The sequence below is a fragment of the Xenopus laevis genome, chromosome 4S (genome assembly GCF_017654675.1).
Source record: "Xenopus laevis strain J_2021 chromosome 4S, Xenopus_laevis_v10.1, whole genome shotgun sequence".
Lineage (NCBI taxonomy): Eukaryota > Metazoa > Chordata > Amphibia > Anura > Pipidae > Xenopus > Xenopus laevis.
The window spans coordinates 100,783,351-100,809,065 of record NC_054378.1 but is presented as its reverse complement, the minus strand read 5'-3'; the positions used below and the strand labels follow the sequence as shown (position 1 = coordinate 100,809,065).

The 25,715-nt window shown below is 37.7% G+C and overlaps 1 protein-coding gene across 1 annotated transcript; it reads left to right on the top strand.

The window, feature by feature from the left end:
• The first annotated feature begins 470 nt into the window (after positions 1–470).
• LOC108715777 (cytochrome P450 2D19) lies at positions 471–23,822 on the top strand. Its single transcript, XM_018261234.2, has 9 exons — positions 471–1,096; positions 2,729–2,900; positions 7,051–7,203; positions 9,267–9,427; positions 15,780–15,953; positions 18,972–19,113; positions 20,075–20,262; positions 21,877–22,018; positions 23,284–23,822. Exons 1-9 carry the CDS (start codon positions 890–892, stop codon positions 23,460–23,462), a joined length of 1,518 nt encoding a protein of 505 aa, XP_018116723.1. The 5' UTR covers positions 471–889; the 3' UTR covers positions 23,463–23,822.
• Positions 23,823–25,715: the final 1,893 nt, after the last annotated feature.

Genomic DNA, 25,715 nt, shown 5'->3' with positions numbered 1-25,715 from the left:
GGTTAACCCTTGCTTTTCAACACTCTCCAGGAGATTACAATGTTGAGAAATCCCTCCAAAAGACACACATTGTTCTTATTCTGTGCAGATATTAACTCTTGCCATGCAGGATATTTGATGCAACTGTTTTGCCATCATGTGAACATTTTTAATGTTTGAAAGATCACTTTACTTGTTTCAGTGAATTCTTAGTTAATAGAGATATGCATTGTATAAGCTCTCCTCCTACTGTATGTCAAGTCTAATGGAGTGTTTTGTGACACATCATCATCATTATTTATTTATATAGCGCTGTCAAGATACGCAGTGCTTTGATGCATGGTTGCTAGGGTAAGTTTGACCTTAGTAACCAGATTGCTGATATTACAAACTGGCGAGCTGAAGAAAAACTCAAAACCCACAAATAATAACAAATAAAAACCAACTGCATATAGTCTCAGAATATCACCCTCCACATCAAACTAAAAGTCAATTTAAAGGTGAATAACCTCTTTAATATGTAGGGGGAAAGGCAATATTGTCTTCACCCTCTGAAGGCCCCATTGTAGAATGAAAAAAAAAATAAGTCTAATAAATAAGTGTATGAAAATATGACCATTAAGGGGAAAAATGCAGTTGTGAATTCATGTTTGACCCAAGCTGTTAGAGGAATGTGGGAGTTGCTTGCCTGGGGTGGAAACAAAGTCTGAACTCTAAAGTTGCTAGGCAAATACCAATAGTATGCAGCCAGCAATGTGATGCGTATACATGACAAAAAGAATTAGTAAAAAAGAGAATACACTGAAAAAAGGCTTATAGCAACTAGGAAAAAAGGGGGAAAAGGCATAGGAAGAGGCACACCAACTGGGAAAATATAAAGTGCTTATTGGAAAGAAGTAGAACAGTCTTCATGAGCCTTTTGTCCCAGCTCTGCTCATTTGCCTTTGGGTGTAATGTCTTCACACTGGGCATTATCTGCACCCTGTGTCTTCTGCTGCTGGATTACATGAAGCGCAGGAAACCCTGCAGAAATTTCCCTCCCAGCCCTCCCTCTTGGCCCTTTATGGGGAATATATTGCAGTTGGACTTTTCAAGCCTCCATAACAACTATAAAGAGGTAAATATTTCCATCTTGCTGCTTTTCCTGCATGCATTGCTTCAGATGGCATCACTTGGTGCAAATTGGCATCACATCACAATAAACACTTGGAAGCCAGTCACTATCACATTTGATCTGTCCCAATGAGTTAGAATTATAAAAATAGACATCTGATCGCATTGAATGACCAACCTGCACTCGCATAATTATAATGGGATGATTTCTTCTTTATTCTATATCAGGCAAGAATGGGACAACATTTAGCTTTCAAAACGTCAGCAATAGGTCTCCTCTATTCCTACATTGTTTCAGAGCGTTGTTGAAAGAAGGAATGGTGCAACACAATGGGAAATATGTCCCTGTCCCAAATTTTTCAAAACATGCTCCTGGCATCAAATTCAAAAGGAGCATATATTTAAAATAACTTTCCTTAGTTTCAAAACTTGAACTGACTTTGTGCTATTTGCAACTAAATATAGGGTGTAAATGATTTACCAGTCATTTATTTATATTCTACATAACTATTTAGGAAGCACCTTGAATATAGTGCCTAATTTCCATGAATGTCGCATGGTACCTATATGGGTGAATATCAGAGAGACGAGGCAACTTAATTTGCTGCTTCCAATATTAGTTGATGATATTGTTTATTGGTGATTTATGGGATAAAGTAAGCAATTGTTGCTCAAAAAAAGCAGATGATACAGTTTTTAGAGTCATAGTGATTTATATGTCCGATAAACACCACCAATCTAATGGAAAGCATAATGGAAAGCAATTTTTGGTGTTTAATTTCTTTGTTTCTTAACTGAAAATGTTGGTTACAAAGCTAACAATGAACTAACAATAACCTCAAAGGAATATACACCTTGTGTGTTTTTGTATGAGTTAAGACACACTATGCCATAAGCTCCATTACTTTGGTGACAAAGAGGAACCCTAAATGCTTTTGTCTCCATGGCATATGCATACAGATTATACAGCTCATTGAGCTCTACTTGATCTGCTGTACAGTGTTGCAGAATGTAGAAACAACTGTACGAAGCAGTTACACAGCGAAACTGGTATCCACATGCTCATTCCCGACCTTCACTCCTATGTAGCAAGTGTTCAGCAGTGAAAATCAAAAAGACTAGATAACTAAAAATGTTACCAAGTTCACATTGACAGATAATGGTATATATTTTATTATAAACCTTGTTGACATAGGGCTACAAATACAATAAAGCTGTTTTCCATTCGATAGACAATTAGTGTTGGACTGGGCTGCATGGGGCCCACCAGAGAACCTGACAACTCTCACACAAATTAGATGCAGATAGCACTAAATGGCAATGATGCTTTGGTGGAATAAAAAGCTAATAAGAATATTTCAAAACTGGGGCCCATTCGGTCCTGAGGTCACCAGGAGATCTATAAGTACTCTAGAAGTCAAGTCCAAAGATCACAAGATGTTTAGAAGGCAATATCCCTTCTCTCTACAGGCAGCCTGTGTGTTAGAGGTTTGCAACTAGGGAAGGGCTGTGTGATTATGGAACACTAGTGTTTGTTCAACAGATATTGAAATGAATTAATAACTACTTAGCTCACAAAGTACTATTTTTTATAAAAAAAATGACTTCGCTTGTCACACAATATGTCTCTTGGCAGTTAGCGAAACAATATGGAGATGTATTCAGCCTGAAGTTCTTTTGGCAAAACGTGGTGGTGCTGAATGGGTATGAGGCAATCAAGGAAGCTCTGCTCCAGAAGTCTGAGGATTTTGCTGATCGGCCCCCATTTGCCCTGTATGAATCCATTGGCTTCAATGGAAATAACAAAGGTACAATTACTGTATGTGAATTCATCCCTCTGAAGTGGTAACCTCATTTATTCAGCTGACTTCTGCTGGCCACTAGATTTCCATAAAACCTGGAGGATCCTTTGTGTAAAAGGGGGAGGGGAATTGTGATGGCACACTGGGAAATTTGGGGACGTTGCTTATGGCATTTTTTCCTCACTAGTAACATAGTCTAATAATGGCCACATTCATGACCTCCATTTACCCAGTGAAAACATCTAGCACTGACGTTTGTCATATGATTCTTATATGAACACAAGCCAGCACTATCACGTGGCATTGTCGTGTGATTCTTATAGGGGCTTATAGGGGCTTTCTGCTGCTGTATTATTTGAGAAATAAGGCTGCAGGCAAAACCTCTGAGATCTCCCAATGTCCCATTGCACTAAACAAGTATCCAATACAGGTACAACTAGTTGCTATAATGTTTATTTAGCACATGCATGCATTCAGTTAAAGGGGAAATAGTGTGTAAAAGACAAGAATGTGCCAGTGCATTATACTCTGTGGCACAACCTGTGCTTGACTGGTTCTTCTATAATTCTAAGCTATCCTCTCCTTCAGTCAGTTTCTCACCAATTCCTATACGAGCGGCTGGGGAATAGGAGTTGTCTTTCACCCAGGCCCCAATGATGATTTCTTTTTATACTGTTGTAAATATAAAAGGAATCTGCTTAGAAAGGATGTGTTTTGGACTGATTTATTGAAAATTCCACTTAAAAGCCTAGCAGCACTTCCAGCAGCCCTATACTGTAGGATAGGAACCAATAAGAAACTAGATAGACCTGAAAGAGACCTGAAGCCACCAATGCTTGTGTGGAAGCAGGGCTGTGATACGGTGCTTCTGGCAGGGACCTTTAGGACATGCACACCCCTCCTTTGAAACAGGGGCAGGGAACATTACAGATCCACTGAGAGCTCCAATAAAGTGGCAATTTTTACAGATAATAATCATTTTAAGCCCAAATTGAAACCAGCACTATATAGTATTATCATTGCCTACACAATTAGGGTGGGTTTAATTTATGCTATATCCTTGCATGATGTGTCCCTCCCTTAGAACAACCAAGGAATATTCTATAGGAGAGAGCAAGAGATTCTGATCCAAAATTTCTTAAGCTTAAGCCTATAGAAGTAAACATCAGCATGTTTACAGAGGTCACCAAACTAGTGGAAATACAATAACAAATCTGTGCCTTAGCGTTTCTTGGCTGTTCTCTGTAATTTGCTTAAATTTATTTCTAAATACCTACAAGCTGAGTTCTGAAAGATAAAATTGGGGAATCCAGAAGCATTTACAATAGTTCAGTCTTTTTCAGATTTATCTAAACTTTCCTGACTGTCAGGAATATGGTTTAGACTGGCTCCACAGTATTCTTTTGGCCCATCTGAGACATCTTTCACACAGGTCAATAAAAACCTATATAATAATATTAATAAAGAAATGCTGGGGCACAAAATGATGTTATATGTATAAATGCACAGAATTAATTCTTTTGGGGGGATTTGGCCATTGTAACCAGTCTGAAGTATGCCAAATACTTTATGGGGTAATGCAATAAAATAGGAAAGACACCCAACCACTTACTATGCTCCTCTACTGACCTGCTACTCAACTCTTCTCTCATTACCTCCTCACATGCTCGGATTTAAGACTTTGCAAGGGTTGCACCCCTCCTCTGGAACTCTCTCCCACAGTCTGTCTGACTTTATCCTAACCTTTTGGTTCCACTTCTTTCGAGAAGCCTACCCTCACTCTGCTTAACTACCAAATGCAACACCACATACAAAACCACATTTCTCACCCACTTAATTCGATCTTGCCCATTCCCACACCTTGTGTATTACTCCTTTCCCTTTAGAGTGTAAGCTTTTTTGCATAGGGCCTTCCTCACCTTTTGTACCGGTATTGGTTGTGATGTATGTAACTCCATATGTTCTATGTAAATAATTCATGTGATTTAGTTGTATAATCACATTTACTTTACAGTGCTACGCAATATGTTGGCGCTATATAAACACATGTTAATAATTATAATAATAATAATAATAATAAGATTGCCACAGGTCGAGTCAACTATAATAACCATGTTTACTGGTCACCTGTGTAAAAGCAAGCACATTATCGGTTGTGATGGGCTTCTGCACCTGGTAAAACATTATATAATATACATATAATGTATTATTGTCATTGGTCTCCACTGAGCTCATACAGTAAACCTTTGACACAACTATAGCTCACCACAAGCTTTATTTACCTTTTTCCTTGAAAAAAAGTGTGTGTTTATACACAGGTTTCAGCTTTTGTACAGAATTTTTTTTCATTTGAATTCTGAAATATCTGTACAAATGATGAGCCATTAATTTGAATATCACTACTTAGGGGCAGATTTATCAAGGGTCGAATTTCGAGGGTTAATAAACCCTCGAATTCGACCCTCAAAGTAAAATCCTTCAAATTCAAATATCGAATTCGAAGGATTTTAGTGTAAATAGACCTATTTAGTGTAAATAGATCGAATAAAAATCATTAGCTCGAACAATAAAGTCCTTCAAATTGAATGATTTAAAGGATATAAATCGATCGATCAAACGATTTTTATTCGATCATAAAAAACTTAGAAAAGTGCTGGGGAAGGTCCCCATAGGCTAACATTGAACCTCGGTAGGTTTAAACTGCCGAAGTATGTAGTCAAAGTATTTTTTAAAGAGACAGTACTTTGACTATCGAATGGTCGAATAGTCGAACGATTTTTAGTTCGAATCGAAGTCGAAGGTCGTAGTAGCCTATTCGATGGTCGAAAAAAAATAAATAAATAAAAGTTTTTTTCATTCAAATCCTTCACTCGAGCTTAGTAAATGTGCCCCTTAGTGTCAGGAGCTCCCGATGGAGTGTCTCCTCTTGATGGCAGCAAAACCAAGATGGTGGCGCCAATTGCCGCCGCGTGCTTAGCAGAGGCGCCAGCGCAGTGATGCTGACGTGATGATGTCACGCAAGCCGGCGCCAAATTCAAAACAAAAAGACGCCCAGGACGCTGGTTCAATGCCCAAGTATAGGATCTGTTTCTTGCATTCCTGGTTGTTTGATAATTTGTTTAATATTGATTCCTGGACTTTGACACTGCCTGAACTTGACCTTGCTATCTTTCTGTCTGCCTTTTGATCTCTGCCTGGACTTTGACTTCTCTATTGTTCCTGAACCCTTTTCTGTACCGTGAACTTGAACTTTTCTCCTGGGCTTCCTCCTTGGTCCGGACTACTCCTGCTGGGAGCCGATAGGCCCCCTGACACTTAGCCACATTTATTTCAACAATTTACTACATTTAAAAGGGTGGTCTGTTTGCCCAGTCCAGGATACTTTGCCAAACCTGGCTAAAGATGATGAGTTGGGATTATGTAGCAAATTGTACATTTAGATTCTTTAAAAATGTTTTTTTTTAATAGCCTTGTTTTGATGATGTCTTATAGGCCTTGACTTGGCTTTGACTATGTGTCTATACGGAACAAATAGCAAAGTTCCGTAAGACAGTTCCATGCTAGATCAACAATCAATGAGTAATCACTACTGTATCTGCATTATTACATAGGTAACATAAGCTTGCAGAACATTAGGTGCAAATCGGCACTTAATATTGAAAGATAATGTTCTGTTGCTTCCAGGACTTCCTCCCAATCATCATCTGTCATATCTGGTATACAGTAAAGCCTGCTTTTACAGGTTCCTGGGGACTGCAAAAAGTTTGCTTAAAAATCTGGGAAAACGTAAAATCTGGAATGGAAGGGACTCCATTTACCTGTGCTGGCAGCTTCAGACTGGAGGGGTCTGGGCACACCGGGGGTGTCACATCAGAGACATGCTTAGTAGTAATGTACAGAGAGGAAAGATGTTGATACGGGTTTGGTGTGTATTCTAAAATGGCAACATTTTGCTTATTAGGGTTTTGTGGGTTGAGGTTTTCCTGCCTGTACACATCAATAATTGTAACCACACATTTGTTGTTATGCTAAAGTCCTCCATAATATAAAATCTTAAATATATGTTTAATTTTAACTATAGATATGTTTATGAACTGCATAGTCAATGAATCTGAAGCAAATGTCCATATATTAATGCCTTGTGTGCTTAATACAGCTATAGTGTTAGCAAATTACGGCAAAGGTTGGAAAGACGTAAGAAGATTTACCTTGTCTACGCTGAGGGATTTTGGAATGGGAAAAAAATCCCTGGAGGAGAAAGTGAGGGAAGAAGCTGGTTACCTGTGTGCGGCATTCCAGTCTGAGCAAGGTCAGCATTGGTTACTATTAACTAGGATTCGGTGTTTGACAATAATGTACAAGATTTTTTTACAGCCCTTTGAAACTAATCCATTATGTGGTCATATGAAAATCTTGTAGATATAGTTACAAACTTTATAAAGCATTGAAGTTGTAAAAATATAGTCTGTTTTCCCACCTTTCATATTTGCATGGCCAAATAATACTGTTCTGTAGGTACACGCCTAAGTAGGGGTCATCTTTTGCAGTGAATTTTGTACTGCTTTGCAAGTAGTTATTGGTGCTTCTGCCAAGGCAGAATTACCAGGAAACATCCAAAGAGGCTGGCACAAGCCTGGACCACACCAAGCAGAAAAGCCGAAGTCAGATGGTAAAGATTAAAAGCTTACATTTTATTTTCCATAATTAAAACCAAGGCCTGACGCGTTTCGTGTCTACCAAGGACCTCGTTTTAGCCTATGACTATTTGTCCTTCGTCGACACAAAACGCGCAGACACGAGACATGAAACGCATCTGACTTCGACTTTTCTACTTGGTGTGGTCAAGGCTTGTGCCAGCCTCTTTTGATGTTTCCTGGTATTTGCTCCCTTTGCTGAAGGTCTGGGGTGTGTGCACCGGGCCCACCATATACAGTGGCAAGCTTCTTTCAATGTATTTAATGTACTCCATACACTGGTTCTCTATTTTTATAATTTGTATATTATCAAGGCAGAATTACCCTGTAGTTATTGAGCCATGGCCTAGATTTTCTGCTGCAAATGCAAGTTATTCTCATGTAGCGATGGTTTGCACAAGTTTTCTCCTGTGTTTTCCGAGGTTTACTGTTGCACCATGACTTCATATCTTTTCTGCTGCATAATATCAGCCTAACAGGTGTCTCTTAAACCGGTGTCTGGTTCTTTAATAACAATATCTCTTTAAGTAGGTGCCCATTTTCTAAACCCCATATGTTGGGGGTTCATTGAAACAGCAGCAATACAGGCAGAAAGAGACACCGACACCTAGGTCTGTACCTGTGTTTTATTCAAAAGTAAATGGAACTTCATTCTTCTAATACTAGAATAGACTGGGCCGCGGGCAGTCTGAATAGCTAAGAAACATGCTCTTTGATAACTCATTGCTGCCGCCACCCCCCCCCCCACAGTGCTTGTGCGCACGTTTTTCCAGCACAGCAGAGCAACCGTCAAGGAAGGGAGGTAAGGAGAGGGAGTGCAGGAGCGGGTCTGGGCCGGTGGAGAACCAGGGCCCACCAGGTTTTCCCCTGTGGTCCCGCCGGCCCAGTTGCCATTATTAGTGCAATGAGAAAAAGTAACCAAAACCAGATTTTCTAGAATGTAGCTCTCTTGCAGTGTGGTTAGTGGTACAGGTCTATAAATAAATTAATTTAAACTAACAAATAGCAGCTCCTCACTTAGGGGATTATTTATTAAGCTCCGAATTTTTGGTCTTTTAAAGGGCAAAATTACATTTTCTGGGGAGAAAAACCTAGAATTTATTGTGATTTATTAAACCCCGATGGTGTTACAAGTTTGATGAAAAAAATTCTCCAACTCAGACCTACCGAGAACATGACAGATGTCCCGTTAACAATTGGGAGAATTTCTGAGTTGCTCTGAATAAACCATAGCTTTTGGGCGATTTTCAAAATCTGAAAAATCTTAGATTCAGATTTATTTACGATTTTATGGTGACTTTTTCCGCACAAGAAAAATTTATGAAAATGTATTAATAAAAGGGGGGGGGGAATGTGTGGATTTGTTTGGAGTGGTTTTCAGAAAAAAGTGGAGTTTGATAAATAACCCCTTTATATTTGATGCACATTGAAACTGAAAAAACATCATGTCATACCAAACAGTAGAGATGTTATCTCAGTGTTCCGTTAACCCGACTCTTCTCTCTTAACCCATTTTGTGCTTCATCAGGAGCATCTGCATTTCTAAATGACTTGCATCATAATATGCTTTACATTATTTCTCACTTTTGCCAAGTGCTGGGATCTTCACCAATCTTTTGTTCAATTCATTTGTGTCCAGTTTCCATATTTTCTAAAATCTTATGCTCTTATTTCACAGGGCATTTATTTGAGCCACATTATAAACTGAATACTGCAGTTGGCAACGTCATTTGCTCCATTATGTTTGGTGATCGGTTTGATTATGACGATTTCATGTTCCAAAAACTGGTAAATCTGATTCAGGAAATCTTACAAGCTGAATCTGGAACTATGGCCCAGGTAATAAGAGAAAGCAATGTGATTCCTTTTAACGGCTTCAAAACTTTATTTTACTTTGTAGAATTGTAGAATAAACTTGACACAGTATATGTGTATAGCTAGCATTTTTTATTAAATATTTCCTTCTGAGACAAATATTGGAATGGCTCCAGTACACAGGCTAAAGTAGAACACATTGGGGCAGATTTACTAAGCTCAAATGAATAGTTTGAATCCAAAAATATTCGAATTTCGAAGTAATTTTTTGGGTACTTTGACCAACGAATTGGTCAAATTCAATCGAATCAAATGATTCGAATGATTCGAAGTAAAAATCGTTCGACCATTCGATAATCGAAGTACTGTCTTTTTAAAAAAATCCTTCAACTCAATACTTCGCCAAATAAAAGCTACCGAATTGAATATTAGCCTATGGGGACATTGTAGATAGGTTTTGGGCACTTTTTATGATTGAATAAAAATCATTCGATCAATCGCTTAAAATGATTGAAAAAAGGTTGAAAAAAGATTGTATCGCTTTTATTCAATTGTTCGATCGAACCTTTTGCGCTAAAATCCTTCGAATTCGATATTCGAATTTGAAGGATTTTTCTTCGAGGGTTGAATTCGATGGTTTTTTTAATTCGACCCTTGATAAATCTACCGCATTATATCCATAAAAGACAACAGCTTTATCAAAAGGTAATTGACTTTTGCTAAAGCTGTTGGCGAGCATTTTTAACGCATCTAACTTTTTCTTGACTCTTTACTAAATCTATTTTCCTTTCTAAAGGTGGCCATACACGGGCCGATAAAAGCTGCCGACAGACCGTGTCGGCAGCTTATTGGCCCGTGTATGGGGGCCCCCGACGGGCTTCCCCGATCGAGATCTGGCCGAAAGTCGGCCAGATCTCGATCGGATGGGATTAAAAATCCCGTCGGATCGCGGCCGCATCTTTTAGTTGATGCGGTCCCGCGATCCGACCGCCCGTTTGGCGAACGCTAGGATCCGATCGTTGGGCCCTAGGGCCCACGATCGGATCAGCCCGATATTGCCCACCTCAAGGTGGGCATATCGGAGGGAGATCCGCTCGTTTGGCGACATCGCCAAACGAGCGGATCTATCCGTGTATGGCCACCTTAAGAGCTCGTGGGTTTGCAGTTTTGTAGGTTTTATTAGACTCTTCCAGACAAAGAATAGGAAAAGTAATATTTATGACCGCAGCCATTCGGCCCCTGTCTTCTCCCACTCTGTGGTGCAACTAGCAACTAGATCAAAAAAATATAGTTATATTCTTCGGGAGCAACTCCACCAACTATCAATTTTCAAATGTCCTTGTTCTCAATCAAGAAATAACTTTGGGATATCTCAGCAAAGAGATATGCTTCCTGCTATGTTGAATATAAAATATTCTGTGTTACCTAAGTTCGTGTTTATAAATGAATTACATTTATAAACTGTAAATTTACAAAACAATATAATATGTAAACTACTTATTAATTGTCCAAATAAACACAAAAGTTATGTATTTAGCTTCCACTCTCTGGTTGTATTTTTAACCCAACATAACGCTTAACATGAATGCTTTTCAGCCCAAAAAAGCCTTGCATCCTTATGTTACCTATTCGAATCAATAAGAGCAATAATTGGTGGTCACCAGCATTTTTAATCCACTTGAAATATGCCAACTGAAATGTGGCTGTGTGCCATGATGCCTCTAGGTTTTGTTTCTAATTTATAAGTTTATTTATAAGCTCATAAGTAAATGTTGGCTGTCCACAGTAGGTAAAGAAGTAAAGTAACATTAAGGGGCTGATTCATTAAGGGTCGAATATCGAGGGTTAATTAACCCTCGATATTCGACTAGGAATTGAAATCCTTCGACTTCGAATATCGAAGTCGAAGGATTTAGCGCAAATACTGCGATCGTACGATCGAAGGATTATTCCTTCTTTCTTTTCTTTTCAAATTCTTTTTATTGAATTTTAAAAATACAATACAATAAAGAACAAATAAACAATGTTCATAAAATTAAGGTTGATGTAAACCAAATGACAAATATCAAATATCCGTACATAACAAAACAAACAAAAAAAAATTCATATTGACCTATAGTTATCTAGAAAGCATTTAAATAAATAATTATATAAATAAATAAATAAAACCAAGCACTATAAATACTATATGCTTAAAATAGAATATAAATAAAATGTTATCAAATTCATTCATTAAATTCATCTTGCCTCATAAATTTTAGAACAACTTGTCTCTTAGCAGTATCTAATGACGAGATATATATAGACCATCTACATTGAACTTTGTTTCTCTGAATAGAATCCTCCAACCTAAATCGAATTATCTCCTGCATACATAGACTATGTAAGTATGAAAGTATGTCTTTCAAAGAGGGGGGACTATCTCTAATCCAAAATAGAAATAAAGATTTTCGAGTTGCAGCCATCACCATCCAGCAGAAAGATAAAATTTCCTTTGTAACCTTAATAATAGACGCTTGAGACGATAACTGAAACGAATCTTTAAGATCCAGTAATCCAAATTGAGGATTCAGTATTATGTCTAATTTGAGTACTTCTTTAATATAACATTTGACTTTTTCCCATAAATCTTTAATAAGTGGACATGTCCAAATATAATGGAAAAAATCAACATTTTGCTTTTTGCATTTTGGACAATAAGAAACCTGTTGGGAATCTTTATCCCTTTGAAATAATAATCCATAGCCCAGGTGAAGGAATCGAAACTGCTGATCTCTGCAGTTCTCCGAAAGTATGTTTCTTCTAAAATTTCGGTATGATAGTAACAAATCATTAGAAGAGATTTCACTCCCCATAAAAGAAGTCCATTTTTTACTAGAACTATCCAATGGATCCAAATCTTTAGATATATATTTTAAAAGATGAGATGAAATCCATGAAATATTATTCAATTTCAAATCATCAATTAATTGTGTCATTGAATCGTAAAATTCATGGTATTTTAATTGAGACTTAGTTTTGTTATCAATTAATTGAAAACCTTGTTTAATCTGCAAATAACTTAGTCTCTCTTTTTCTGAAAGACCATATTGTTCTTTAAGTACTTTCCAAGGTAGAGGATCTCCTGAATTAGGATCCATAATATGACTAATCTGAAACACACCAAACTTCCTCCATCTGTAAGAAAATTGACTTCTTTTCTTTTTAGGAAAACTTCTCAAAAAAAATGGAGATAAGAAAGGGGAAACATTAAAATTTAATTTATTCTGTTTGCACAGAATTTTCCAAGTATTCGAAGTATCTCTATAAATTGGGTTTCTTTTTATGTCAATATGTTGTTCTGACCAATTGCTATGGAGAGAAGAAACAATATGTTCTCTTGAATCAAAAAATAACTCCAGCTCAAGATTAGTAAATTTCTCTTTGCCAGATAACCATTCTATAATATATCTAGTATTGGCCGCAAGATTAAATTTCCTAAAGTCTGGAACATTAAGACCCCCTAAACACTTAGGTTTTCTGAGTTTAGATAAGGAAATTTTAGGTTTCTTATTATGCCAAATAAAGTTACTCAGAATTCGATCCATTTTTTGAACATCTGAATGTTTTAATAACAATGGGACATTTAAAATAGGAAATGCAATTTTTGGAAATATCAACATTTTAAATAATGCTACTCTTCCCATTAAATTTATAGGACTATCAATCCATTTTTTACAAGAAGTATTCATTACTTGAATTAGTGGGGTAAAATTCAAAGTATATAATCTAGAGAGATCAGAAGGAACCAAAATCCCCAAGTATTTTAGTTTACCCGAAGGAGATTTGATGTGAAAATCCTCAAGTATTTGTTTTGAAATGATACTACCAATGTTTAAAATATCTGTTTTGTTGGTATTTATACAATATCCCGAAAAAGTTTTATAATAATCAAAAAAATTAAATATGTTTCGAAGAGACAACGTAGGATTAGTCACAATCAAAAGAAGATCATCAGCATAAGCTAATAATTTAATATGTTGTCCATTGACCTCCAACCCCTGGAAAAGATTTGAAGAATTTAAATACCTAATTAAAGGCTCCATAGAAATGTTAAATAAAAGTGGAGAGAGAGGGCAACCCTGACGGGTACCTCTAAATAATCTAAATGCTTCAGACAATTCACCAACTGCTGCTATTCTTGCTTTTGGAGTTGAATAGATGGAATTAAGTAATTCAATGAATTGACCTCTAAAACCAAATCTATTACAACATTCAGAGAGATACTTCCATGAGACATTGTCAAAGGCCTTTTCAGCATCTAAACTTAAAATTAAACTAGAAATCTTCGATTTTTTGGCCTGATATATAACATTTAATAAAGTACGTATATTTTTAACTCCAGTCCTATTTTTAACGAAGCCATTCTGTTGAGGAGAAATGACACTAGTCAGAATCAAAGATAACCTATCTGCTATTATTTTTGTTAGTATCTTAAAATCAATATTTATTAAGGAAATAGGCCGAAATGAAGCAGGCTGAGAAAGGTCTTTACCTTCCTTTGGGATTAATTTTATATGAGAAACCATACTAGATTCTAAAATTTTCCCATGACAGTATATTTCATTATACAAGTTGGTCAAAAAGGGAGCAAATTCCATTTTCATGTTTTTATAAAAAGGAGATATAAATCCATCAGGACCACCTGCTTTAAATTCTTTGAGAGAATTTATAGTAGATAATACTTCTTGAGTAGTAACTGGTCGATTTAATGATACTAACTGTTCCTCTGAAATTTTTGTAAAATCAACTTTCGAGAGAAAATTTAAACATTCCATGTCATTTGTGAGAGAAGGAGAATAAATAGATTCAAAATAACATTTAAAAATACGAACTATATCTTTAGGAAGATTAGTTAATTGACCTGTATGATTTCTAATCAGCATTGGCTTATGTAAATTCTTACTATTTTTAAAGATGTTAGCTAATAGTCTATTTGATTTATTATATAGATTACCAAATTTAGCTTTATAATAAGCCAAGGAAGACTGGTCCCTCAGACTAGACCAATGTTTAAGTTTATCTAAAGATTCTTTATATTTCTTACTATGCTCTTTAGTAGGGTGCATAATGAAGTTCAAATAGGCCTTTTTTTGAGCTTTGGAATGGAGAATAAATTCTTTGTTAATTTTTCTCAAAAAATGAATTTTATAAGAAGTAATCTCCCCTCGAACTACCGCTTTCCAAGAATCCCATAATAATGGTAGATTAGGTTTCTCATCTTGACAAGGCAAATTATCTTTAATGAATAAATTCCACCTCTCTTTTATTTTGGTGTTAAATTCTGGCATATCTTTCAAAAAAATAGGATATGACCACGGAACATAAGATTTTGGCAAAGGACCTAATTCGATCTCGATCATTACAGGGGCATGGTCCGATAAAGTAATACTTCCAATAACCGCCGATTTAGTTTTATTAAGCACATCTATTGATGAAAATATGTAATCAATTCGAGTTCCCACCCCATGAGGATGGGAAAAAAAAGTAAAGTCTCTTTCTGTCGGATTCAGCATTCTCCAAAGGATTATTCCTTCAATCGAACGATTAAATCCTTCGAATCGAACGATTCGAAGGATTTTAATCCAATGATCGAAGGAATATCCTTCGATCAAAAAAACTTAGGAAAGCCTATGGGGACCTTCCCCATAGGCTAACATTGACTTCGGTAGCTTTTAGCTGCCGAACTAGGGGGTCGAAGTTTTTTTTTAAAGAGACAGTACTTCGACTATCGAATGGTCGAATAGTCGAACGATTTTTAGTTCGAATCCTTCGATTCGAAGTCGTAGTCGTAGTCGAAGGTCGAAGTAGCCCATTCGATGGTCGAAGTAGCCCAAAAAATACTTTGAAATTCTAAGTTTTTTTACTTCGAATCCTTCACTCGAATTTAGTGAATCGGCACCCAAATTTCAATTTTGCCCTGTTCAGTGCAAAAAAAACATGGAGATTTCTTAATTAAAACATTAGGCAAAAACTATGTTCAGCACAAGCCCTATTCATTGACCAAATGTCCAAAAAGGGGGTACATTCTAAACTTGACACTTTATGAGTTAAGACGTGATAAGTACAAAAGCTTGGCCAAACTGTGTATTAGGTATAAAAGCACTCCAGTAAAATCAATGGACTATGGGTAAATTATGTCTTGGAAGAGCATGTCTTATCTCTTTGTAGTTGTTTTTTAACAATTTAATGGCCCTTATTTCTTCCCCCAGTAGTATATGACTAAATGTAGGTATTTGCATGAAAGTCAAAAATATTGAGATTATCCACCCCAATATACTCTGCTAGAATATCATTGCTGGTTGAGTATTAAATGGTCTGTATGTTGTATTTTTAGTTTACTACCACATTTCCTTGGCTAACGAAACTTCCAGGCCTGACGAAACTGGTTTTTCGGCCTCAGATAGATATGCTTGAATATCTACAGAAAATCATCTCTGAGCATCAGCAAACATGGGATCCTGCATGCACAAGGGATTTTATAGATGCCTTCATGCTTGAAATAGAAAAGGTAAGGTAGAATCTGTGGAAAAGCAATGTATTACAGTTGACATTATCAACATCAAAATTATGCCTCTTTTCCCTCTTAAACTGACCATATACAGATACACGGGCAAATAAAAGAATGAGTCATGAGCTTATTGGCCTGTGCATGGTGGTGTCCCAACAGACTGCTCAATAGCAGCCTATGAAAACCAGGCAGGCTTGAAGATCTTGTTGGGCGATTGGTGTGTTGATAACCATAGACCCGCAGTATGATGCTGCCAGTTTAGTCAAAGCAGCATAAAAGACCATTATTACATAACACTCTGTTATTGAGAAAAGTAAAAGTGTATTATCTACTTAACCACTCTTGTGTTTATTTAATTGAACTAAGTCCAGAATAACTTTGCTTTAATTTTATGTTGGGGGGCTGCTGTTTACTCCGGCATCAGGCCTAGCTTTTGAATGTTCTCCATTGACTAATATTACATTCCCAGACTAATTCAGACAAATGTGCAGTAAATTTTTTCAGATACAAGGACTAATTTAAGAAGCTAGGGACAAAATGCAAGAAACTGTGTTCCATGTGTTCCATGTGTTGTACCATAAGGTGCAGTCAGGGGGTGTAACTATAGAGGAAGCAGACCCTGTGACTGTGGGGGGTGGGGTTGGAAGTATAGTGGTCCTATGAGGCCCTAATTAATGAGCAATTTCAATATGTACTGATAAAATAGGGTAACCTCTGGATATTTTGTGGGCCCTAAAAAATGTTGTTGTGGGGCCCAGTAACATCTAGTTACGCTACCGGATGCAGTTGGGTTGCACATCTTCAATGGAGTAGCACCTTCTCTGAATGGAGGGCTGCCTGTATTTGGAAGAACTGCATGTGTGTGTCCCCTGGAATGGCCTTAAATTTAAGTACATGGCTGCCGACTGTACGGTTTTGTTTTTAGTGTAACACAAGGTGCAGAGGACATACTATTGCACAGAAATATATTCCCCTTAATGCTCATGCACTTGGAATCTGGGCACCAGTAAACCCTAACCTAATAACCAAAATACATTAAAGGAGAAGGAAAGGCTAAAATTAAGTAAGCTTTATTAGAAAGGTCTATATAAATACACCAGTAAACCCTTGGAGTAATGCTGCTCTGTCAAAAGAAACACAGCATTTCTTTCCTTCTTTTGTGTACATATGGGCTTCTGTATCAGACTTCCTGTTTTCAGCTTAAACCTCCAGGGCACGGCCTTGAGCATGCTCAGTTTGCTCCTTTCCCCTCCCTCCTCCCCTCCCTGCTGTAATCTGAGCCCAGAGCTATGAGCTAGCAGGGTAAGACTCAGGCAGGAAGTGATGTTACACAAGTTAATATGGCAGCCGCTATCCTAAACAAACACAGAACACTTCAAGAGCTGTTTACTCAGGTATGGTAAAGCATTCTGCAGAATAAATATAGTGTTATAGCTTGCAATATTGTGGCTAATCTACTGGCAATAAACTGCTCCAGTAGCTTTCCTTCTCCTTTAATGATATAGAAGTTATAGAATAGACACAATAAAGAAGATGTGTGCAGAAAACGAAAATAAGAGGTCAAGAACTGTACTTGCAAAAGGAGAATGTTCTGGCAGAGGAGATGCTGAAAGAACAGTTAGACAGTTCAGGGAAGATCCAGGAGGATAAATGTAGTATATGGTCTTTCAATGGAGACAGCTGAAAGGCCTTAAATCAGGGAGAAGGCCACTGCCAACTTTTGAAGTCTGGTCTCAGTTTGGTGCTGGGCACAGAAACTAAATTAAGGGAACCGGCCTGGACAGCTCCATTTATGGTTAAGTGGGCCATGGAACTGGAGCCACCAAATGGGGGCCGAAGGTGAATGGGAGCAAAAGCGGAAGCCCCCAAATGGGAACTGAATTAGAAGCTGCTGAAAAGACCTAAAGCCCCCGAGTAGAACAAAAAATTTTCTGTCACCTAGGAGGAAGAAAACCACTGAACACCAATGGCTTTTTTTCCCTTACCACAGTGTTTTTTTAACTTTTATAGGGGGGATAGTCGTGACCAGCAATGTTTTCTTTGTTTTTCTGCTTTTTACTTTAATGGGGGACCCTGGCTACCTTTTTTTTTTACTTGGGGGGGAGGGGCTGCCACCGATGTTTAACATGGGAGGGGGCTGGACACCAATGGTTTTTTAACTTGTCCACTCTATCGATGAACGAAAGGAGAGCACTCACCCGCAGATTAACTGCTGATAAATATTTATTATTCATGATAAATAATCAGCAGTTAATCTGCGGGTGAGTGCTCTCCTTTCAATCATCGATAGAGTGGATAATTCTGGATGTTTGGCACATCCGTGTGAAAGGATGCCATTAATAGGCTGAGCGCGGATATTCACAGCTGTATACAGGGTATTTTAACTTGTATTGGGAGAGACCTGACCACCATTATTTTTATTTTATTTGGGGGGCCTGGCCACCAATGTCCCATATGTGGGCTTTGTTTTTTTTTTTCTCCCAGTCTGGACCTGGCGAGGAACTCTTATCAGACAGGGATAAACATCTTTCAAGCTGCTGCTGTACATACTGAGTGCATCAAAGGTTTCAAGACACGGATAAAAAGCAAAAAAAGATAAATGTCTTACTAAGGGTCGAATGTCGAAGAGAGGTTCTAGGAGGTCCCCCATAGGCTAAACAACAATTCGGCAGGTTTAAGGGGGCAAAGTATGGAAGTCTAAGAAACAGTACTTTGATTTTCGAATTTGTGAATTTTTTTCAATTCAAATCGAATCTTGGCCTATTCCATGGTCGAAGTACTCAAAATTTACTTTGAAATTCGAAGTTTTTGAATTTGAAAATTCATTTTGACCCTTAGTAAATGGGCCCCTTAGCATTGAAATTTACATGCACAAAGAGTTGCTTTCTTATTTCTGCTGTTTCTATGTTCCAAATAATTTAAACTATGGTATTTAGTGCAGCTCACTGAACAGTGATACAGTGTGAAAGTGACCGATCAGTAAATAAGAACTATGTGTGGTGTGTTCTACTTTTTTAGGCAAAAGGAGACAAAGACAGTCATTTCAATGAGAAGAATCTGTTGCTTACAACATTTGACTTGTTTACGGCTGGATCAGAAACTACAACCACCACTCTGAGATGGGGTCTACTGTACATGTTGCAATACCCAGATGTCCAGAGTAAGCTTTATGTACACTAAATAGTAGATTAATGAATTCTGTGCAAAATGCAAATATTCCATAAAGACTCCTCATCAACAAAAGTATCCCGCTTCCAGTTCTTTACAAAGAATACAAAGAAATTGTATTTTATGTAAATTACAAAATACGTTCACCCCATCTTTTGATGTTCAAGAAATGTTTTCCGGCTTCTGCTATTATGCTGGAATTCTAGGAAAAACACTCCATTGTGGTGTTTTTAAAAAAATGGAGGTTTGTTTGCACGTTTGCACTTAGCTCAGTTCACAGGGAGTCCTAATTAGGCCTTAAATAATTATAAATTAAAATTAAAAGTTTTCTTACTCATTAAAATTCCACTTGATTGAGAGCTGTCTATAGAGAGTGTACATGTGGGTAACTGCCCTGGGCCCTGAAAATGTTGGAGACCTAGCAGCAATTATACCTTGGCAGAATGCGGGCTACATCCAAATGTAAACCGTATTAAAATAATAATAAATAAGAACTCACCAAATATAAAGCACAATCCCGGTGCACCAGCCCCAGACCCTCAGCAAGCCTGTTTGCATCAATTATGTGAGGTTCTATCTTTTAACCTAATCGGCTGTGTAACTACGTATTATCATTAACCACAAGGATACTAAACAGGCATTCAAAGAATATAAGTATAATAACGTTTTTGTTTTTATTTTTCTCTGGTGGTAACAAAAAAGTACCATGTGGTGAATTTTTGTTGCTTTTTTGCAGTGAAACTCGTGGCGAAAAAAAAATGTTCACTACTTTTGCCAATTGCAGCAAACTTTGTACCATATGATAGTTTGTAAACATCTATCCACGGACATCTTGACACATTAGTATGTTGTACAATTGAACCTAAAATAGGAAATAGAGAACTGAAATCCTTTAGCAGGAGAACTCTTGAATGTCAGACCTTTTTTCATCTCATGTGTTTCTATTCATTCAGGAAAGGCTCAAGAGGAAATAGACCAAGTGATTGGAAGAAGCAGGAAGCCTACAATGGCAGATGTGTTGCAAATGCCGTATATGAATGCGGTAATCCATGAGATCCAACGTTGCGCGGATATTGTCCCTCTGTCTGTTCCTCATATGACATACAGAAACACGGAAGTTAAAGGATTTTCTATACCAAAGGTGGGTGATATTTACATTTATTATATCTTAGCATAGGATATAGGGATGAGCCAGTTTTTTCACCTGGCACAGTTTCATGGCAAAATTTCGTTTTTTTACCAGTTCTAGCTTTTTGCATTGTATGTTGTTTCACTGGGATAATATCACAGATTTTTTTTACGTTTTATCTTGTAGAAAATAGTGTTAAAGGAACAGTAACACCAAAAAATGAAAGTGTTTTAAAGGAATGACAATATAATGTAGTGTTGCCCTGCACTGGTAAAACTGGTGTGTTTGCTTTAGAAACACAACTATAGTTTATATAAACAAGCTGCTGTGTAGCCATTCAAAGCTGAAAACGGAGAAAAGGCACAGGATACACAGCAGATAACAGATAAGCTCTGTAGTATACAATGGGATTCATCAGAATTTATCTATTGTGTATCCTTTCTTTGAATGGCTGCCCCCATGGCTACACAGCAACTTGTTTATATAAACTATTGTTGTGTTTTTGAAGCAAATGCATCAGTTTTACCAGTGCAGGGCAACAGTAAATGATATCGTCAGTAAAAACTGTAATTTTTTGGTGTTACTGTTCCTTTAAAGACACAATGGAACCACAACATGCACAATGAAACCTCAATTTTACATCCCCTGATTTTAAAGGAACAGTAACACCAAAAAATGAAAGTGTTTTAAAGGAATGGCAATATGATGTACTGTTGCCCTGCACTGTTTAAACGGGTGTGTTTGGTATAGAAACACTACTATAGTTTATATAACAAGCTGCTGTGTAGCCATGTGGGCAGCCATTAAAGGAACAGTTCAATGTATAAAAACTGGGTAAATAGATAGGCTGTGCAAAATAAAACATGTTTCTAATATAGTTAGTTAGGCACAAATGTAATGACTAAAGGCTGGAGTGACTGGATGTCTAACATAATAGTCTGAACCCAACTTCCTGCTTTGCAGCTCTCTTGGTTTCCACTGATTGGTTACCAGGCAGTAACCAATCAGTGACTTGAGAATGATTGCCCGGGGCCTGAGGTATTCCGCATATGGTGTTTTTCTATAATTTGGATCTACATATCTTAAGTCTACTAAAAAATCATGTAAACATTAAGTAAATCCAATAGGATGGTATTGCATCCAATATGGATTAAGTATATCTTAGTTTGGATGAAGTACAAGGTACTGTTTGATTATTAAAGAGAAAAAAGAAATGATTTATAAAATGTGATTTATTTGATTAAAATAGAGTCAGTGGAAGACAGCTTTCCCATAATTCTGAGCATTCTGCATAACAGGTTTCCAAATAATGGATTCCATACCTGAGCAAAACTTCACCATCTAAAAGCTGTTGAGAACGTAGTAGTCAACGGGATTTGTCCTTGTCTGATTACATAGCAATTTAGTAAGTTAGGTCTGGTTGATAACATTCTCTCCAAATATATCTTCTCCTTTAATTCCTGGGCAATTCACTGTTCTGGTTCCTTCCTGTTTTAAGTGAAATATGCTATAATATACTGTATGGTATGGTAGTGGGATTCTATTAGAGATGAAGAAACAATAACAATGTGCTGAGCTCCGTTCGAACAGAATTCTGCTACTGGATAAGGAAATTAATCTTTACAGGGAGTTGTTGTCTTCCCCATCCTGTCATCAGTGCTTAAAGATGAGAAGATCTGGGAGAAGCCTTTCCAGTTTTATCCAGAGCATTTCCTTGATTCGGATGGCAAATTTGTGAGACGAGAAGCATTTTTACCATTTTCTGCAGGTAAGGAAGTAAAACACAGTGGACCAAGTATAAATGATAATGGCAAGGATGGTATTACCTTTGTTTTAAAACAACTTATGGAGAAAATGTTGAGCTAGTTTTCTTCTTTGCAGCTTCAGGAACAATATTACAGATATTATTTTGTGGATTAAGCTGTCTTTCGCTGTGAACATTATAAGGAGTATAAATCAGAACTCATCCATGTATCCAATATCATTATCCTTAGATAGATAATTCACATTTTTGTGAACTGCCCCCATGCTTTCCCTAATGCCAAAAAGAACCAGTCTTGCAGAAGAGATTTGTTTAAAAAAATGTGCTTACCTGATCAAAGAGACATTGTTGGCCTAATGGAAGGGGGTCGCCAGTCCTCTGCTATACTACCTTTGTCCAAAGATTGACCATGGTTCATCTAGGAAAACCCAGGGCTAGTGATGTGCGGGTCAACAAAAATTTGAACCGCATCCAATCCTAACCTGCCATTCCCAACTGATACCCGACTCTTAACCCAACTGGTACCTTAATTTATAGACTTACACCAGACCCACTCATCTCTGTCATCACAAAGGGGGCTGGGCAGGCATGCTCCTATAAATGGAGGTTGCCAGAGTTGAAAGCCGGCAGAGTAAGATCGTTGGCAGGGGAGCTGAAGAAGAGGTCAACCCAAACCCAACGGCAAAATGTATGTGGAAGTTGCTCAAACCTGCCTGAATCCAGGGTAAAATGAATTAGGGAGACACATAAGTGGCGGCTTGTGTTTCCCTGACTATTTTTTATGGGTGCACTGGGGCTGGGACCATTTAATCCTTACACCAGACAAGCTCTAAAATGCAAAGAATGTAATAGGGGCATTACATATCTCCTTTAAATTATTCACTTAGATATGAAGGAAATTTGATGCATACCATATAGAAGCTAGACAGGGTCTCTTCACCCCAACTTCCACAGAGGAATCACTCTTAACTAGGGTTTTCTCTTCCATGAGGCACCCTTCAGGCTCCTGGTAACATCTACCCTCTCTATGATATGTACAGTATAAAGGGCCTAACTTGGTTGCTCCCCTTCCTTTATCCACTAAGGGAAACCACCTGACATACCAAGCCAACAGAGATTCCCAAACCACCCATGGCATACCTATCCTTGAATAGGGAACACTCTCTCCCAGTCCAGCCAGCAAGACACAGTTTGAAAAAGTTGGTAAATGGCTTGTGAATACCGCATGCATGCTATGTTAACATTCTGAAATTGGGATTTGTTGTTTACAGGTCGCCGAGTTTGTCCAGGAGAGCAGTTGGCCAGGATGGAACTTTTCCTTTTCTTCACTTCTCTCCTGCAGCGCTTCTCCTTTCAGATCCCTGATGGCCACCCTTGCCCACAGGATGATCCTCTTGTTTTTGGACTGCAGAGCCCGCACCCTTATAAACTCTGTGCAAAGATTAGATAGATTAAACTGCATTATATATCTAATATCAAATTAAATACTCAACATGCCTATATGGGAAATGGACCTTATATATAACTTAATATGAATTTTTCCAATTTCAGACTGGATGCTAACAGAATAAAGCGACAAGATATTAATAAACCATTAAACACATAATATAAAAAGTAACACAGCAAAGTTGCTGTGATTTATTCCATTAACATTGTACTGGGCCAAAGCTGGGCTTCAAGCTCTAGTGGGCTCAGATCTGAGACAACTGTCATTATCTCTACATAACCTCTATACCACTTGGCATTGTCTCCATTTAAACATTGTGAGAATGGACGTTTAATGGAACAGTAACGTCAAAAAATAAAAGTGTTTTAAAGTAATGAAAATATAATGCAGTGTTGCCCTGCACTGGTAAAACTGCTGTGTTAGCTTCAGAAACACTACTATTGTTTATATAAATAAGCTGCTGTGTAGCAATGGGGGCAGCCATTCAAAGGAGAAAAGGCTCAGGTTACACAGCAGATAGCAAATAAACTCTGTCTGTCTAATGGTGTTATCTGTTATCCACTAGTTAACCTGTGCCGTGTAGCCGTTTTTCAATTTCCGCCATTACTCCACAACAGCTTATTTATATGAACTATAGTAGTGTTTCTGAAGCAAACAGATCAGTTTTACCAGTGCAGGGCAACAGTACATGATATTTTCATTACTTTAAAACACTTACATTTTTTGGTGTTACTGTTCTTTTAATATCAGGTTCTGTGTTGGGCCCTTGGAGACCCTCTCTGACAGTGTTGCTGAAAATTATTGTAATATTCTAGACAGCAAACTTAAAGGTAGACTATTTAATCATTGTTATTGATTAAAGCACATGAATAAAATGTTGCTTGTGGGTGACCTACTTCCTTTTTATTTACTTATTTATTGTTGTTTGCAAAGGACAATTGTCCAGTCAAATGGTTTATACCCAGAAACCTTGGTAGCTACTATCTGCTTCCCCTTCAAGTTACAGACCTCTGGTTTTCTGCCTTAGTAGGATGAGATATTTGAGTTTACATTCTGCTGCTTACTAACAAATTAAAGTCAGAAATGCATATATTTTTAAAAATAATGAAATGGAATGTGTTGCTATTCTGCTTAAGAGATGAGATAACCGGTAGCTCAATCTCACATGAGCCTGCAGCTTTCTTTTAGACAGCACACGGACACCATGTTTCTCTTGCTTCAAGAAGACAAAACTTTATTAACACTTCTGCATTAGCAGACAAATATCATGTCACATGACACTGTATCCTTATCAGATCAGTATGGGATCTGTATAAGAGCACACACATTAATTCACATCTTAACACCCCACTTGCTCTCATATTGCAGAAAGACATATTTAGCATAAATGTAGAGTCCACTGGTTTATACTCCAAATATGTAATGTACAAATTCTCCCAGTTTAAACCTTGTTACTGGCTTAGTCATAACATCTGCTACCATAGGCCAAGGAACCCCCTATCCCCCCAGGATGTGTCCCTACCATTCAATTAAAACACAGAGACGTATTTTGACGTAAATCTGTGGAGGTCACAGGCTTTATTTAACAGTTTAAGCATCAAGGACTAGGTACACCCTGACCACAGCTGCGGCTCTTATTCTCCAAACATGGGCTCACTGCCAAAAATTGGTTAAACATGAAGCAGGGATCATGGGGCCGAGCGCCCTCCATGAACGCTTTTTAGCCCATCCCCCTGCTCCCTCATTGTGCATAAATGGCGCTAACCCAATCTCTTGCGTGCCTCAGACAAGACCATGCAGTCCAAATCTAAAGCACACTCGCGACTCAATAAAGGTAGGCCTGCACCATGACCAGCTCGTACTCCTAGAGCCGCAATGACGCCATCCAATGGAAAAAGGGGAGGGATGACACCTATCCTTTTCCAATGGCCCATCTACCAGGCCGGTGACCTCCAAACATGGGCTCACTGCCAAAAATTGGTTAAACATGAAGCAGGGATCATGGGGCATAAGCATGCTGCTACAACTTTATACAGCATATACATTACTATTATTTTCTCTTTGTTCCAGCTCTCTAAACAGTATGGGGATGTGATGAGCCTGCAGGCCTTTTGGAAACCCATGGTGGTGCTCAATGGTTTTGAAGTAATGAAAGAGGCTTTAATACAGAAGTCTGAGGACATAGCAGATCGTCCACCGATTAACATATTTTAAATGCTTGGGTTTGCCAAAAACAACAAAGGTAGTGAGAATTTA

Bases quoted from the DNA above. Each gene is read 5' to 3' on its own strand.
- LOC108715777 (XM_018261234.2), top strand. From the start codon at position 890: ATGAGCCTTTTGTCCCAGCTCTGCTCATTTGCCTTTGGGTGTAATGTC. The intron at 2,901-7,050 runs GTACAATTACTG...TGCTTAATACAG, and splicing joins CTTCAATGGAAATAACAAAG to CTATAGTGTTAGCAAATTAC. The intron at 15,954-18,971 runs GTAAGGTAGAAT...CTACTTTTTTAG, and splicing joins TCATGCTTGAAATAGAAAAG to GCAAAAGGAGACAAAGACAG.